The sequence below is a fragment of the Sciurus vulgaris genome (assembly GCF_902686455.1).
Source record: "Sciurus vulgaris genome assembly, chromosome: X".
NCBI classification, from domain to species: domain Eukaryota; kingdom Metazoa; phylum Chordata; class Mammalia; order Rodentia; family Sciuridae; genus Sciurus; species Sciurus vulgaris.
The window spans coordinates 96,769,186-96,787,883 of record NC_136471.1 but is presented as its reverse complement, the minus strand read 5'-3'; the positions used below and the strand labels follow the sequence as shown (position 1 = coordinate 96,787,883).

General features: G+C 35.3%; 1 protein-coding gene across 2 annotated transcripts in view; it reads left to right on the top strand.

The window, feature by feature from the left end:
• Positions 1 to 18,698, top strand: part of RP2 (RP2 activator of ARL3 GTPase) — a 57,049-nt gene that overhangs the window by 23,374 nt on the left and 14,977 nt on the right. For both annotated transcript variants that reach the window (XM_079123546.1, XM_079123545.1), the window contains exons 3-4: positions 152 to 266; positions 16,495 to 16,580. In XM_079123546.1, the coding sequence (XP_078979672.1) occupies positions 152 to 266; positions 16,495 to 16,580 (201 nt within the window). The remainder of the gene's footprint in view (positions 1 to 151; positions 267 to 16,494; positions 16,581 to 18,698) is intronic.

The following is an 18,698-nucleotide window of genomic DNA, read 5'->3' as shown; positions in this document are numbered from 1 at the left end:
GGAATCTTATGTGAGAACTTGTTACAGCAAATACACTGAATTAAAGTCATAACTGTGTTGCATTTTATATAGAAAAATGCTCCAATAGGAAAACATTGTTGTAACCTCAGAAGTTTGTTTTAAAATCTAAATGAAATTTTATTTTCCACAGATGGTTGGTAAACACTTTTTCCTAGTTCAGACAAAGGAAGTGTCCATGAAAGCTGAGGATGCTCAAAGGGTTTTTCGGGAAAAAGCACCTGACTTCCTTCCTCTTCTGAACAAAGGTACCTTCCAGATGATTGGTATACTTTTGTGGTTATTTTCTTGACCTCCAGATTTGATTTACTCTTAATATTTCTCTTACATTGCCTTCTTTTTCTCATTTGTTCTATGTTTTTTCCTGGTACTATTCAGAAATGTCAAATTTTCACATCATTCAAGAAGTCCTACATAAATGATTAGAAATTGGACATTCGTTTTTTTCCCCCTGTTCTGTGTTCTTAGTACTTAAAAGTCACATGTTATTATGTATTTTGTTATTTTTACTTTGTCAAAGATGTACTTTGACCATACTGAAAAAGAAATAAGAAATATAAAGTGAATACTATTTTACGTACTTAATATAATTAACTTCCTATGTAGAATTAAAATTTCCCCAATGAGTTAATGCTATCAATAATTTTAGATAATAGATATATGTCTAAAAGAGGAATTGGAGTTTGTGTTCCCTCCTGAAAGGTTGATGTCTGCCTATCTATATTTGAAGGTATACTGATTCTACATGACAGAGTATTATTTATCTGTTCAGAAAAGGGACATTGTTTGCTCAAAGTACATCAGTATTTTCTTGACTGGCAAGAGCAAATATTAATAGTAATACGCAGTGCTTATTGGGTGTACCCTAAAGAGAGGGCACGTCTACATTTATGTTCTTTGTTTAAATAAATTATAACAAACTACAAAAACCTCTGTGAAGATGTGGGAGGACTGTTAGAATAAATTTCATGAGTAATTCTGGGTATAATTCAGCTGTTAAATATTAACACAGTATTTCATATATTTGTAAATATATATTACATATATATATATATATTTACAAATCTTACAGTAAAGAATTGCTGATAACCATGTTTATATACATGTGTGTACCTGTATATAAAATTATGACCTGGCCCCTATCATGCAAACATTTTGACATGGGAACCTTCAAATGAAACCTTAAAAATGAATCTTTAAACTCTCAACAGCTTTCAGAAATGGAATGACATAATAAGTGGACATCCTCAAGTGTGAGGGTTAGGAATAAAGTGACCATACGGGTAGGTCTAAATTAATGATTTATGTATTTGAGTGATGTTAGTGAAGTAGTATCATAGAAATGCTCTAATCCAAATAACATCTGCATTTAAATAACAATGTTCCACATGGAAGAAGTAAAATGTCCTGTTGCTACAAAAAAGTAGAACTAAAACGAATTATCAGATATTATAAAAATTTCAGATCTCTCACCCTGCACAAAAATCAACTCACAATGGATCAAGAACCTTGAAATCAGACCAGAGACCCTGCATTTTATAGAAGAAAAAGTAGGTCCAAATCTTCACCTTGTTGGCTTAGGACCAGACTTCCTCAACAGGACTCCCATAGCACAAGAAATAAAAGCAAGAATCAATAACTGGGATAGATTCAAACTAAATAGCTTTCTCTCAGCAAAGGAAACTATCAGCAATGCGAAGAGAGAGCCTAAAGAGTGGGAGAATATCTTTGCCACGCATACTTCAGATAGAGCACTAATTTCCAGAATATATAAAGAACTCAAAAAACTCTACACCAAGAATACAAATAACTCAATCAACAAATGGGCTAAGGATATGAACAGATGCTTCACAGAAGAAGATCTACAAGCAGTCAACAGATATATGAAAAAATGTTCACCATCTTTAGTAATAAGAGAAATACAAATCAAAACCACCCTAAGATTCCATCTCACCCCAATTAGAATGGTGATTATCAAGAATACAAGCAACAATAGGTGCTGGAGAGGATGTGGGGACAAAGGGACACTCATACATTGCTGGTGGGGCTGCAAATTAGTGCAGCCACTCTGGAAAGCAGTGTGGAGATTCCTTAGAAAACTTGGAATGGACCCACCTTTTGACCCAGCTATCCCACTCCTCGGCCTATACCCAAAGGACTTAAAATCAGCATACTACAGAGATACAGCCACATCAACGTTCATAGCTGCTCAATTCACAATAGCCAGATTGTGGAACCAACCTAGATGTCCTTCAATTGATGAATGGCTAAAGAAACTGTGGTATACATATACAATGGAATGTTACTCAGCCATAAAGAATAATAAAATTATGGCATTTGCAGGCAAATGGATGAAATTGGAGAATATCATGCTAAGTGAGATAAGTCAATCTCAAAAATCCAAAGGATGAATGATCTCACTGATAAGTGGATGATGACACATAATGGGGGGTGGGAGGGGGGCAAGAATAGAGGAAGGAGGGACTGTATAGAGGGGATTGAACCCAGGGCCTTGTGCTTGTGAGGCAAGCATTCTACCAACTGAGCTATATCCCCAGCCCTGGACAGATCTTTAAAACCAGAGCTGCCCATAGAAAGTACTTAAAAACTGATGTAGTCATATCAAAGTCACAAGAGTCAATGTGAAGGAGTTTTTCAATGGTCAAGTTTGGTGACAATTTGGCCATCAAAAAGAATAACGGGAGTTGGAGTTGTAGGTCATTGGTAGAGCAGTTGAGTGTTTTCCTAGCAATGTAAGACCCTGGGTTCAATATCAACACCAAAAAAGTAAAGATAATAATTTAACAGTAACAAAAATCTATGCATCCATGGTGATAAAAAAAGGAGGAGAGGGAATAAAGGAATAGTTATCTGTTTACAGAATGCTGTGAGCTAATGAATGTAGAAGAAATGATGTAGATTTGGAAATCACCATTTTTCAACCTCAATGTAGTAATTATTTCACACAAAGATTGTCAGTGGATGCTAAAACTATGGGAGGGAAGTTGCTAAGAAATAGGATATTTATACATTCTGATTCAAAGGGGAAATCTTATAGCAAAGATTTGATGATCACCTTCTTAATGAATGATGAACAGTCTGACGTTGTGTTTCCCTGATGTAATGCAATGAAAAATAGACCACATCACCTGGGAAGTGTTCCTGCCAAAGACTTAAGAAGTTAAGAAAAGACTTAATTTCTAGTTTTTGGGAAGGAAAGGAAATAAGTTAAGTGATACCATAAGGAAACAAATTAGCTGATCGAAAAGACATTCTGCAAGACAACTGGTTCTTTCTTCAGACAGTGTCATGGAAAACAAACAGATGGAGAAACTCTTCTAGATTACAGAATCTAAACATAACAACTGAATGCAATGAGTGAACCTTGATTGAATCTTGGATTGGGGTGGGTGGGCTACAATGCTATAAAAGGAATTTTGGACAACTGAGGAAGTTTGAAGATGATATGGGATTATTATTAATTTATGTAGATATGTCAATCTTCCTTAGATGATGGTAATTGTGGTTATATAGGAGATTCAGGCTGTCATGATGTCAGTAAAACAAAAAGCATTTGGGTGTAAATAGTATAGAGCATGTAATAAAGCAAATGTGACCAAATTTTTATTTTTGGTGGGTTTGGGGAAAGGCAAATGGATGTTTATGTTCTTCTTTAAACTCTTATATAATGCATGAATTTTTTTAAAATTACAAGTTGATGAAAATTTTTAAGCTGCCTAATTGGTTCATGTGGAAGAGTGAGCATGCTGTCAGTGCAGATAGTCTAGCAGGAGTTTAATTAACTGGGTCCTTATGTTAGTAATTCTAAGGCAGAGTTCTCAATCTTGGCGTTGTTGGCATTTTAGGCCTCCAATTTCTGTTATGGGTGGCTATCCTGTGCATTATAAGATGTTCAGCAGCATTTCTGGCCTCAAACCACTAGATGTTAGTAGTTCAAGTTGAAACATCCAGTGTGTTTGCAGACATCACCAAATGTCCTCTAGGGGGCAAAATTGCTCCCAGTTGAGAATCACTGTTCTAAGAGTGAACTTTTTCAAAAATTCACTTTTATCTTAGTTTGTACCTCAGAGTCTCTAAATTTTCCTCTTCATTTAAACTAGTCACTGTTATTTATTTTATTTAATAAAGCATTTTTTTGGTGCCAGGGATTGAATTGAAGTACGCTTAACCACTGAGATGTCCCCAGCCCTTTTTATTTTGAGACAGGTTCTCGCTAAGTTTCTGAGGCTGGCCTTGAACTTGGCATCCTCTTGCCTCAGCCTCCTGTGTTGCTGGGATTACAGCCATGTGCCACCATGCCCAGCTTTTTAAATAAAGCTTTTTGACACCTAATAAGAGAATTCATTGTTCTTCATTTTGAGAATCTTCCAAATGCAAATAATCTTCAGATCTGTCTAGGGTGCTTTTAAAGATATAAATTTCCAACTTCCACCTCAAAAAAAGATTCAAACATCTCTGAGATATACCTTTAGAACCTGCATATTTAATAGTTCCTAGATGGTCCTGAAGACTAGTTAGATTTGGGTTCCTTTGTTTTGGAAGGTCATTCATTCATTTATTCAACAAACATAGTAGATAAGGTCTGAGAAGTAGCAGAGGAATTGAATGATGTAGGACATTGTAGGCCACTGTAGAGCATTATATTTGTCACAACTCAGAAATTTACATATACAATGGAATATTACTCAACTATAAAGAATAATAAAATTATGGCATTTGTAGGCAAATGGATGAAATTGGAGAATATCATGCTAAGTGAGATAAGCCAATCTCAAAAATCCAAAAGACGAATGATCTCACTGATAAGCGGATGATGACACATAATGGGGGGACAAGAATGGAGGAAGGAGGGACTGTATAGAGGGAAAAGAGAGGTGGGAGGGGTGGGGAGAAGGAAAAAATAACAGAATGAATCAAACCTCATTACCCTATGTGAATGTATGATTACGCAAATGGTATGCTGTTACTCCATGTACAAACAGAACAACATGTATCCATTTGTTTACAATAAAAATTTTTAAAAAATTTACATCAGTAAAATGCTGTTTAACTTCAACTATAGACTTTATTCAGATTTCACCAGTTTTTCCACTTATGTCATTTTTTAGTTTCAGATTTCAATTCAGGATCCCACATTGTTTTTAAATATATATATATATATGAAAATATTTATATATATATATATATATACATATTTTAGGAGGACACAATATCTTTTTTTATTTTTATGTGGTGCTGAGGATCAAACCCAGGGCCTCACAATGTGCTAGGCAAGTGCTCTACCACTGAGCCAAAACCACAGCCCCTCCCTCATTGTTTTTACTTGCTATGTTTCATTAATCTCCTCCAATTTCTGATAGTTCCTCAGGCTGTCCTTTTTTTTATAGCCTTGACTTTTTTTTAACAGTTCTGGTCAATTATTTTGAAGAATGTCCCTCAACATGGGTTTGATGTTTTGTCTACTTAAACCGGGGTTATGGGTTTTGGAGAGGAGGCAAAGTGCCCTTGTTTACATATAACATCATGGGGCACCTGGTATCAGTATGAAGTGGTATCTGCCAGATTTCTTCTCTGAGAAGTTTGTTTCTCTTTCCATACTCTAGTCTTTGGACGTGAATCACTAAGACTAGCCTAAACTCAAGGAGAGAATTAAGCCCCCCTTCTGGAGGAAGCAGTATCCACATACATTATTCATAATTCTTCTATAAGAGATTTGTTTTTTCTCCCCCTTTCATTTATTCAACCATTTATTTCTATCATAATTGACTCAAAGCTATGTATATTATTGTTTGGTTACAATTCAATACTATCAAGTTGTTCCAGTTTTAACCATAGGGAGCTTTTCTGGGTTGGCTTCTCTGTCCCTTTGACATATCCTCATCCTTGTGATTTTTTAACACTTCTTTACCTTCTGGCTGTAGAAGATATTCCAGGCTCATCCTGTATTTTCTTTGCCCCAGAAATAATTTCAACCTTTTCTTTAAGGAAACCTGCTGACTCGTGTTTTAGAATGGTTGGAAACCAAGGTCTGGGTATTAGGTATAACCCATTACTCCTAGGGGTCCCACTGGTTCTAGGCCTTTTCAACAGACAGAGGTAGGAAATGTATGTTTGACTATTAACCCATATATACACAATATCTGTAATTAGTTTTTTATCTCTCTGTATATACATTCAAATATCTTTGACCTTATTTGGACACCACAGGGTTCATTCTAGCCTCTCTTCCTTTGCTTTCTTGTGACTTACTCCGAAAGTGAATAATTTGGCTCCCATTATCTATAATTTAGTCATGTACTTGTTTGTCTCTAGCATACATATAGTGTAGTTTTAGAGTTACTAACCCATAACCCTGTGGAAATCTTATTTACCACTAGAGTGCATTTGGCCTTGTAGTAACTACTCAAAATACAGTTCCGTCTGCATGGGTTTTGACAGATGTATAGCATCCAACACCCCAGTACTATAGAAAGCAGTTACAACCTACAAATTTCCCTTGTGTGGCCCCTTTTTATAGTCAGTCAACCACAGATCCCAGCAGCTGACTTGGTTTTTATCTCTGTAATTTGGCCTTTTCCACAATGTACCGTAAATGGAACCATATACTATGTAGCCTTTGGGGTTTGGCTTCTTTCATTTATTAAAATACATTTATGATTCAGCCATCTTGCTGGGAGACTCAATAACTTGTTTCTTTTTATTGATGAATAGTATTCCTTCTGTGGATGTACCACAGTTTGTTTTTCCCTTCACTTGCTGGAATACTGTGATTGTTTCCAGTTTTTGCAAATTACAAATAAAGGTACTATAAATTGTATGTATAGGTTTTGGAGTATATGTAACTTTTCATATTGCTTGGGTAAACACATAGCAGTGGGATTGTCAATTGGTATGGAGAGTATATGTTTAACTTTATAAGAAACTGCCAAACTGCTGGGTGTGATGACACATGCCTGTAGTCCCAGTAACTTGAGAGGCTGAGGTAGGATTGCTTGACCCAGAATTCGAGGCCAGCCTGGACAATATAGCAAGACCACACACACACGGTAAAGAAGTGCTTTATATATGAAGAAAAAATGAAATCACAATACTCTTTTCCTAAGTGGCTGTACTATTTTGCATTTTTGCCAGCCATGAAGGACATTTCCTGTTACTATGGATCCTTAACAGCATTTGGTATTGTCAGTTTTCTCTTTTTTTTTTTTTTTCCTTTTTGTTGTTGGGGATTGAACCCAGGTCCTCCTGTATGCTAGGCAAGTGCTCTGCCACTGAGCTATATACCCCATAGCCCTATTATCAGATTTATAACAGGTGTGTCATGGTTATCTCCCATTCTTTTAATCAACTTTTTATCTTGGAATAATTTTAGATTCATGGGAAAATTGTCAAGATAGTACAAATAGCTCTCACTTACTTTTCAAGGAGTTTTCCTAGTTTTAGTATCTTACATAACCATGGTAATTTTCTAGGTATTTATGTCCTTTGTTAATAGAAACGGTTCTATTTCTTCTTTTTTCTTTTTTTGGACTGGGGATTTAACCCAGGGGCACTTTACAACTGAGCTACATCCCTAGTCCATTTTATTTTTTATTTTGAGACAGGGTCTACTAAGTTGCTGAGGCTGCCCTTGATCTTGCAATCCTTCTGCCTCATCCTTCTGAGTTGCTGGGATTATAGGCACTTACCACTGCATCCAACTCTTATTTTTCTATATGTATGCTTTTATTTCTTTTTCCTGCATTATTATACTAACTAGGATTTCCACTATGGTATATACAGAATAATGAGAGAGGACATCCTTTCCTCCTTCCTTCTCCCAAGGTACAAGTGTCCAGTCTCACCATTAAGAATGATGCTATCTATAGTTTTTTCACACATACCTTTGTTATGTTATGGGAGTTTTTGTCTATTCCTAGTTTGTTGAGTTTTTATCATACATGGATAATGAATTTTGTTGAATGCTTTTTCTGCATTTATCAACATGATCATATTTTTACTATTTATTCATTTAATCCATTAAATTACTTTTATTAATAACTGAATGTTGAACTAGCCTTCATGAACCTCCTTCATGATGACATATTTTTCCTTTGATATTGCTAGATTCAGTTTGATAATATATGTGTAATTTTTGGTTTTGTTTTTGGTACTGGGAATTGAACCCAGGGCCTTGTATATGCTCAACACACACTATACCACTTGACAATACCCCCAGCCTGCTAATATTTTGTGGGGATATTTGCATACTTGTTCATGAGGGATGTTGGTCTGTAAGTTTTCCTTTTTTATAATATCTTCCTCTGGTTTTTGCATTAGGATAATGCTAGCCTCATAAAATGAATTGGAAAGTATCCTCTTTTATGATCTTGAAGCAACTGCAGAAAATTAGTATCATTTCTTCTTTAAATGTATAGTAGAATTCGCCAGTGAAATTATGTGGGCCTGGAGATTTCTTTTTTGGAAGACTTTTAGCTATAAATTTAATTAGTTTATTATACATAGAACTGTGGGCTATTATTCTTTGAGTGAATTTTATAGTTCGTGTCTTCAGGGAATTGTTGGACTTATCTAAGTTATTGAATCCATGGGCATAGAGTTGTTTGTAGTATTATTGCCTGTGGGATCGATCAGTAGTGATGTCCCTCTTTCATTCCTACTGTTGCTAATTGGAGTCCCCTCCCCATCACTCTCACTCTCACTCTAATGCTCCCATCAGCCTAGATATTTATCTTTTGTTTGGTTGACTGTGTTTTTATTTTGCTAGCTTATTCATGTATAATTGCCAAATAAACCATAATCAAGTCAGTTAATATATCCATTGCCTCACATAGTTGCCATTTTGTTTGTATTAAGAACATTTAAGATCTACTCTCAGCAAATGCAAATTTGCAATACAGTATTGTTAACTGTGGTCACCATACTATATATTAAATTGCTAGAACTTCTTTTGCAGTGCTGGGAATCAAACCCTTTGCCTTTTGCATGCTAGGCAAGCTGCTTATTCTACCACTGAGCTACATAACCATGCCCAATTTACTCATCTTATAATTGCAAGTTAGTATGCTTTGACTAAGATTTCATACCCCCCTCCCCTGGCAACCACCATTTTTTTCTACATTTCTGTCAGTTCAGTATTTTAGATTCCACATCTAAGTAAGATCATACAGTATTTGTCTTACTTTTTCTGATTTATTTCATTGGGCATAATGCCCTCCAGGTTCAAATGGCAGGATTTCCTTCTTTTTATGGCTGAATAATATTCTGTTGTATATGTATGCCACATTTTCTTTCTCCATTCATCTGTCAGTAGATACTTACATTCATTCCAAGTCTTTTCTATTATGAGTAATGCTACAGTGAACATGGGGGTACAAATATCTCTCCCAGATAATAATTTTATTTCCTTTGTCTTTATACTTTATATAGGATTACTGAATCATATGGTAGTCATATTTTTAATATTTTGAGTAACCAATCTCCATAATGACTAGAAATTTACAGTCCCACCAACAGTGCACAAGGGTTCTCTTTGTTCCACATCCCCTTTGGTACTGGTGATTGAGACCACAGGTGCTTTACCACTGAGCTTCATCCCCAGCCCTTTTTATTTTTATTTATTTATTTATTTTTGCCCTTTTTATTTTTTGAGACAGATTCTCACAAAGTTTCTTAGGACCTCACTAAGTTGCTGAGAGGCTGGACTTGAACTTGCAATCCTCCTGCCTCAGCCTCCCAAATCACTGGAATTGTAGGCATGTGCCACCACACCCGCTTCTCTTCTCTTTTTGATAATAACATCCTAACATGTAAGGACTGATATCTTATTATGGTTTCAATTTGCATTTCCCTGATGATTAGTGATGTTCACCATCTTTTCATATAAAGTTTATCATTTTGTTGATAATTTTGAAGAAATGTTTTTTGTTTAATTTTTTAGTTGTCGATAGACACAATACCTTTATTTTATTTATTTTTATGTGGTGCTGAGGATCAAACCCAGTGCCTCATGCATGTGGGGCAAGCACGCCACTACTGAGCCCTAGTCCCAGCCCCAGAAATGGTTTTTTGTTTCATTGATTTTTCTTTATTGTTTTTCTTTTCAATCTCATTGATTTCTGCTCCAGTATTTATTTATTTCCTTCTTTTCACTAGCTTTAGATTTGATTTGCTCTTTCTTTTGTTTCTTTAGGTTTGAGTATAGGTATTGATTTTAGATACACTATACTGTTGATACATTAACATCAAAATCACATCTAACAGCACTTATAACTTAGAAGCTTATCTAATGCATATTTTCTCATGAAGTACAGAAAAACTTTCCTCAGCTTAGGAACACTAGGCAGCACTTCAGCGCCATATTTGGGGGCCATTTTAAATAGGGAAATGATGGAAAACACAAAAATATGAAAAATATGGCACTACCCAGACGGCAAAACTGAACACTCGTTTAGAGTATAAGAGCTGAACCAAGAAGGCGGAGAGCATCTGCTTGTTCGGCTTCAGATGGGAACATTCACATCAGTTTTTTGCAGCTCTGCAAGTCCAAGAAAAACCATGAAAACACTGCAAGTTTTGATTTTTTGCAAGTATTGATTTGACAAATGAATTTTAGCAAGTAGGCAAATTCACAATAAAGGGATTTGCCAATGAGGATCCACTGTGTATGTATTTAATGTTAACATTTTTCCTTTAAGTACTATGACTGTATCTTGTAAATGTCAATATGTGTATTTTCATTTTCATTTAATTCAGAGTTTGGCAAAAATATGGCCCACTGCTTGCTTTAGTAAATGAAGTTTTATTGGAGCGCAGCCATGCTCATTCTTTAATCTGTTATGTTTTGTGATACAACAGTAGAACTGATTAGTTATTGATTAGTGACAGACACTGTGTGGCACACAAATCCTAAAATATTTCCTCTCTTGCCCTTTACAGAGAAAGTAGGTTGACCCTTGACTTAGTTAAAAATATTTTTAGTTCCTATAGAGACTTTACTCTTGATCCATGCTTTGCTTAGAAATATGATATCCAAACATTTGGGGATTGTCCAGATATATTTGTTATTGATTTCCAGATTTTTTAATCTTATGGTTTAAGAATGTATATTTGTATGATTTCTGTTTTCTTTAGCAAGTTAGAGTTTGTTTTATGGCATGGAATATGGTCTGTCTTGGTGAATATTCCGTGTGCACGTGAGAAGAATGTGTACCTGCTGTTGCTTGATGGAATGTTCTATAAATTACCACTAGGTCAGCTTGATGATAGTGCTATTTAAGTCATCTGTATCCTTGCTGATTTTCTGCCACCTTGTTCCTAACACTGATGAGAGAGGAGTGTCGACATCTCCAGCTATAATTGTGGTGGGGGGGAATGCATTGTCCACAAATAGTGGTTTTTTTTTTTTAATTTAGGATTATCCACATGTTAATCAAAACTGATGCAGTGGTACACTGTTCGTATTTCTTTGTTGGAATATTATTATGTTGCTTATTAGAAATTCATTATATTCTAGTTAAATAATATTAACCAAATTACATGCCTATGTAATTCTACCAAAATTGTATTTCTGTATTCTAAATTCTGTTCTCTCTATAGAGAACAGGAAATTTCAGTAATAAATGCCTAACTTTAAAAAAATATATATTCTTTCTTGTAGTGATTCTGAATAAAAGTATTCTCTATTCCAACTAAGTTCACATTTTTCCTCTCTGTGAAACTGGAAACCCTACATTTTATTATCAGCTTCTTCTTTTTATTTCAGTGCTTTTGGAAATTTCCATATGTACTATCTCTACTTAAAAGTAGAGTTCAGGGCTGGGGTTGTAGCTCAGCGGTAGAGTGCTTGCCTAGCACATGTGAGGCACTGGGTTCGATCCTTAGTACCACATAAAAATGAATAAATAAAATAAAGGTATTGTGTCCATCTACAACTAAAAATAATTTTTTTTAAAGTAGAGTTCAGTGACCCCATGTGTCCCATCCCCTAGTTTCATCAAGTTTTTTCCATACTTTAAAAAAATCTATAGTCTGCCTGGTGCAGTGGTACATGTCTATATCCCAGTGACTCGGAGGCTTTGAAGCAGAAGGATCACAAGTTCAATGCCATCCTCAGCAACTTAGTGAGGCCCTAAGCAACTTAATGAGACCCTGTCTCAAAATTAAAAGTAAAAGGGCTGGAGATGTGGCTCAGTGGTTAAGTGCCCCTGGGTTCAATCCACAGTACAAAAAATAAAATCTATAATCTCCTTTTTTTGCTAAAATATTTTGTAATCAAATTTTGATTTGTCCTGTCATTTCATCCCTAAACATTTTAGTCTATCTGAGAGAAAACAAAACAATTTTCTTAAGTATCTACAATGCATTATCACATCTAACAGTAAACAATAATTCCTTAAGATCATCTAATACCCCATCCATATGCAAATTGCTCCAGTTATCTAACAGAATTCTTTATGTAGTTTTACAGTTAATTTGATCCAGATCCAACATAGGCCCACTCATTGTAATTGGTTGTTTTGTATTTTATCTCTTAACCAAAACCAGATATTCTTCCTCCTCTTTTTGTTTCATGCCTTTGTCTTGTGAAAGACATTTGGTCAATTGTCTTTTAGTTTTCTTGGAACCAATTTGTTCTTCTATATATTTTATAGACTAGAAGTTAGATCAAAGCCTTATTTACATTCAGATTTAATATTTTATTGGCAAGAATTCTTCATAGGCCGTACTATTTCCTTTTGCTTTAAATGAGAAAGCAAATCATATTTGTGTACTTTCAGTCATGCTAAAATTGATCAGTGGGTTCAGGTGGTAATGACCTTTTCAGGGTAGCATCCCTATAGGATGCTACAAACAATGATTTTTGTGTAAACCAGTTATTTTAATAGGAATTGCAAAATGATCATTTTCTGATTGTATCACTACCTCTGCATTTATTAATGGATATTAACAGAATTTCTCCTTGTATGCCAGAGGTGTTTAGCTAACTTGAAATATGCTTCATATTAGAAAAACAGAGTTTATAAAGGGGAAAATAAGCATCAATTTTGACAGTAATGAATTGGTACCCTGGCAGCCTCCAGTGGTATATGGTGAGTTTTGTTTCTTTTTCTAAATATAATTATGAACTCATGAATTTTTATATATCAGGGTTTTAATAAACTGCACGATTTAATCCTCCTTATTTTACCATGTCTCATCTTTGGCCAGTGGGAGCTCCTTAAGGCTGGTTTCTGTGTCCTTTTCATACAATTCCATTAGCCTTTGATAGCTTCATTGCTTTTTGGCTCAACAAGATGTTCCAGATCAGGCTGCACCATATAACTCAGTGTTTGAGTGCTTGTTGTACGTGTGAGACCCTGGGTTTGATCCCCAGTATAAAAAAAAAAAAAGATTTTCCAGGTTGATCTTAATCCATTTCTTTTCCTAGACATGGAATTATCTATTTTTCTAAAATTATTTAGTTCTTGTTAGTACGGAATGATATTTAGAAACACAGGTGTTATTTATTACTGGACGGTCATTTCCTTTAATCTTGTCCAGTAGATAGCCAGGAACTAAGGGTGTTTTTCTAAGCAAAAGAGATCATGAGTTCACACTGACATTTCTAAATGAAAAAAGTATGATTATAAGCTTCTCTTTCATAAGGTTAACTTACCTGTGTTTTATTACAAAATATATAGGAAGCTATTCTCCGTCAAGACTGTTCTAACCCTGCCAATCATATCTTTCGTTTTTAATGAAAATTTTTAAACAAAAAAGGAATAGTTTAACAAACCCCCATGCTTATCACCCAGCTTTAACAATTAGCAACTATGTTAGTCAGTTTTCCATTACTGTAACAAAATACCTGAGATAATCAATGTAATAAAAAGGAAAGGTTTGGTTTTGGCTCACAGTTTTGAAGGTTTCAGCCCATGACCAGTTGGCCCTGCTGCTTTAGGTATGTTGTATATAGCACAGCACCCCATGGCAGGAGCATGTGGCAGAGGAATCCTGTTCACCTCATGGCTGGAATGAAAGGGAGAAAGAGACCAGAGTCCCACAATCACCCCAATGACCTAAGACCTCCCACTAGACACTACCTCTTATATGCGTTTACACTACCTCCAAATAGCACCATGGTATGAAGACCAAGCCTTTAACACAAGGGCCTTCATGATACATTTAATATCCAAACTATAGTACCAACTCACAGCTAATATAAGCTTCTTTAAATTTTTTCATTTTATACTACTTTTGTTCTGAAAATTTTGGTTCCTTATAATATTGCTTTAACTTATCCTATCATATGCATGTAACAGTTTCAGGATAACAGCAAATTTTACTACTAAAACTGAGATTACTGAAATTTTAAGATTTCCTTCTATCTTTTTATCCTTAGACCATATTCCACTGAGGGTGTACAGGCAAAATATTGCCTCGTAAGGTTGGTTGGAATAATTCTTTTCTCTGTGTGGTCATGTCACTAACTTAATATACAGTTAGATTCATTTGTTTCAGCTTGTTTTTACTTTTTGGAACTGCTTTTGCTTTTTAGTCCCATATTTAATTTTGTTTTTTGAGGTATTGATATGATATCCAACATCAAAATTATACTCAGAAATGTATATTCAGAGCAGTATCACTTCTATCCCTGTCCTTTCTACCCGGTCCCCTCTCCTCCTCTGTTAGTCAGCTTTCCATAACTGAGTACTTACTCAAAGAAGGAAAGACTCACTTTGGCTCATGGTTTCAGAGGCCTCAGTCCATTCCCATCTGCCTCCAATGTTTCTGGGCCTGTGGTGAGGCAGAACATCATGGTGGGGAGCTCATGGTGGGACAGAGCTGCTCACCTCATGGTGGTCAGGAAACAGAGTGAGCTCACCTTTATAATAAGGCCCCATCTCCCCAAGCCCCTTAAGCTATGAATCCATAAGTGGATTAATCCATTCATGAAGTCAGAGCCTTCATGATCCAGTCACCCTCCAAAGGCCCCACCTCTGAACACTATTACATTGGGGACCAAGCCTTCAACAAATGGGCTTTTGGGGGATATTTAAGATACAAACTATAATACCCCTTAGGTAAACATTTTTCTTAAGTTTTCCTCCCGTAATATTTATATTTTTACATGAGTCAAACTTTCTAAACAGATCCATGAGTTGAAGCAGGTTCTCTAAGAACCTTTTCCTGTTAAGCCTCCCTTTAAAATTGTGCCTATTTTTAACTCATTTGTCCCTTGCTCCATTTGATGCCCTCCTAATGTTATCTCCACAGAGCCTTGCTGAGAGCAACAAAATGTCCCCAGTTACCTTCTTTTCTTTATCCAGTACCTATCTTGATCTATACACTGTGATGCTGAAAAACTCATACTTTAATTTGTTCTGTGTCTAAGTGCATAGTTGACTGCTGTATATCCTGCCTTTTCTGTATATGTTGTCTGTGTTAAATTGTAAGCATTCAGTTATTTTGGTGCCCGATGTAGTGTGATCTTTTCTTTCTCATTCTTGTGCTTTGTCCTGTGGCACATGGCTACACTCAACTTAGTATTTCATATTAATTCACCTTGGTATTTCATACTTAGTACTTCATTCTATGTTGGTTTGTATTTGTTTAATGAGCTATGTCTTCTTTTAAGAAATGTGTAATTCCCTGGAGGTCAGGACTTCCCAGTCACTGTAGGAAATAAAAATCAAATCTGTTAGGAATACAGTGAAAGTTGAATAAGTATTAATTGAATTAAAGAGCATATTTTGCTCATGGAATTTATGGCTACACTTGCCAACAGCTTAACATCAGTAAGGCCAATTCTGCATTTCAATCCAAGCTTATCAAAGATTAAGTCATGAATCTCTACTCCAAAATTTAAGGTACAGGGAGTTTTTTAAAGTGTTCAAATTAAGGGAAAAGAGACACAAATCCTTCATTCAAAGGATTTTTAAAAATGATCTTTGTTCCTAGAATGTAGCTTTGAAACACACTCAAGGAAAATACTTTCAGATGGGCATTGGTGCCTTGCCTCAGTTCCTATTTGGCTTAGCTCCATTGTTGATGGCCCAAAACTTGGCTGGTAAGTAGGAGAGTTGGAAGCAAGGCTGGCTGCCTGGCAAGACCTACTTCTTGGATTGCTTTTGATCTTATTTGCTATTTTATCAAGTATTCTTTCTATTGCTAAATCAGTGTAGATTCTGTGGCTTTTATAGGAGAATAAAAGCCAGACTATTTACAACACTTTAAAAATGTGACACTAGTCCTATAATAGCATCGAAGCTATTCATCATGAGATGATGTTAATTTGTTTCATGATTAGTGTAGGAAGAAGAAACTGAGATGATGTGCCCCATCTGTCTACTTCCCTCTTCCTTTTCTCTCGCCCCCAAGGAAGATGCTGGAGATTCTTCAGGGAAGAATACAAAGAATAATTTTAGAATATATTTGTGTTCATGCTAAGAAAACACTTCTTGGGTTTGCTTATAGGTCCTGTGATTGCTTTGGAATTTAATGGAGATGGTGCTGTAGAAGGATGTCAACGTATTGTAAACGAGATATTCAATGGGACCAAGGTACAAGACTTCATTACTACATTTCAATCTAAGCTTTAATTTCATCTTTTTTCCTTATATTTAATTTCATCTTTTTTCCTTTTATACTTTGGTGTTCCTTGGAATAAAAAAAACAGCACATCATAATTCTTAGAACCTATGATAAATGGGAACTAAGTTTTGTTTTTTTCTCCTTGCCAAACAATTTTTTAATTGCCTAAAATGGTCAGAAATTAAGAATCTGCTTATTAAAAACCTTTGATAGTACATAGTAAAGGTTTCTAAAGTAAAATGTCATCAAATGTCTCAAGTTCCTTGCATTTTAAAAATATTATGTATTGAAAAGTATTTTATTTCTAAGATTATATTCTTTTTATTTTTTAATTTTTAAAAAAAAATTTTAGTTGTAGATGGACACAATACCTTTATTTTATTTATTTGTTTTTACATGGTGCTGAGGATCAGACCCACTACCTCACACATGCTAGGCAAGTGCTCCACCACTGAGCTACAACCCCAGCCCCTAAGATTTTATTCTTTAGATGGACAATTCTCTTTCCCAAGTTTCATTCTTATTTGCTTCAGTAATTTATCACCAAAAATTGAACTTGAGGAATATCTAGAAATCATTACATGTGGGCATTTTCTAAGTATGGTATGCTGCTGAGGTTACTCTAAGAATTTGACACTTAAGGAATTTCATCAAAATGAAAGAAAGATCTGTAGAGTTGATGAAGGGGATTGAGAAGGAGGAGGAAGAACAGACAGCAAATGGGGAAAAATAGTGGAATGAATCTGACCTAAATTTCCTATGTGCATGCATGGATGAGACACAGTGGGGCCCGACATTGGGTGTATCCACAGGACACTAATTAAAACAAAAAAAAGTAAACTGTAAATGAATTGAAGATGGATGTCTGGAGTGGAGAGAGGGGAGTAGGGGGTTTTGGGGGGAGTGCTGGGGACTGAAATGGAGTGGGTTGTGTTCCATGCTTTTGTGATTATGTCAGGGTGTATCCCAGTGTTGTATGCAACTAAAATGAATTTTTAAAAATTAAAAAGAAGTCACTGTAAACATTTGCATTTGTATGCTTAAAATGTTTGCAATAATAAATTTAATAAACTTAATATAACCTAAAATAAATCATATAAGAGGATTAAATGAATAAATATGTAATTGGCTCTATTTAAAAATATTTTTAGTTGTAGATGGACACAATACCTTTTATTTTATTTATTTATTTATATATGGTGCTGAGGATCGAATCCAGTGCTTCACACATGCTAGGCAAGTGCTCTACCACTGAGCTACAACACCAGTCCTAATTGGCTATTTTTTGATAAATATTTGAGAGGAAATTTTTTGTTTTGTCCTCTGTGTTGAATTTGCAAAATCTAAAGCACCTTGTCTTCTGTCTCATTTTATTACCACAATAGTACTAAGGGAGAGGGGAAATACCAGATTGAATATAAAAGGAAACTGAGAGAGAAAATGGTTATGACTGAGACATTTTAGAGCTGAAAGATTTAGAGAGACTCTCATCCAGCTTTTTCATTTTACAAGTGTGGAAACAGGCAAGAGAAATATATTACATTGTCAACACCATACAACTAGCTTATGATAAAGCTAAAATAGAACCCAGGACTCCTCTAATTCCTGGCCAATATTTGTAAAAGGTACTTTTGCAGGGTTCTACTGAGTAATGCTTTATTGATGTTCAGAAAATAGTTCATTTAAAATTAGTAATGTATAATGGGTGCAGTGACACATGTCTGTAGTCCCAGCTACTTGGAAGGTTGAAGCAGGAGGGTTGCTTGAGCCCAGGAGTCTGAGGCCAGCCTGGGCAATGTAGTAAGACCCTGTCTCCAAAAAATGTGGTGTAGCTCAGTGGTAGAGTGCTTGCCTGGTATGCAGGAGACCCTGGGTCCAATCCCAGTACCATGAAAAATAATGAAGATAAAATTAGTAATATATCTTTAGCTGCTTTGGAAACATAATCTTGAATTTTGCTTGTCAGACTATTGAGATATTCTTATTAGAAAATAGAAGAAACGAAGAGTACTTTTCTTTAAATAAACCTTCTTATTCAGTAGCTTTCATAATATTATGCATTAAACAGTAAGATTCCAGGTATAATA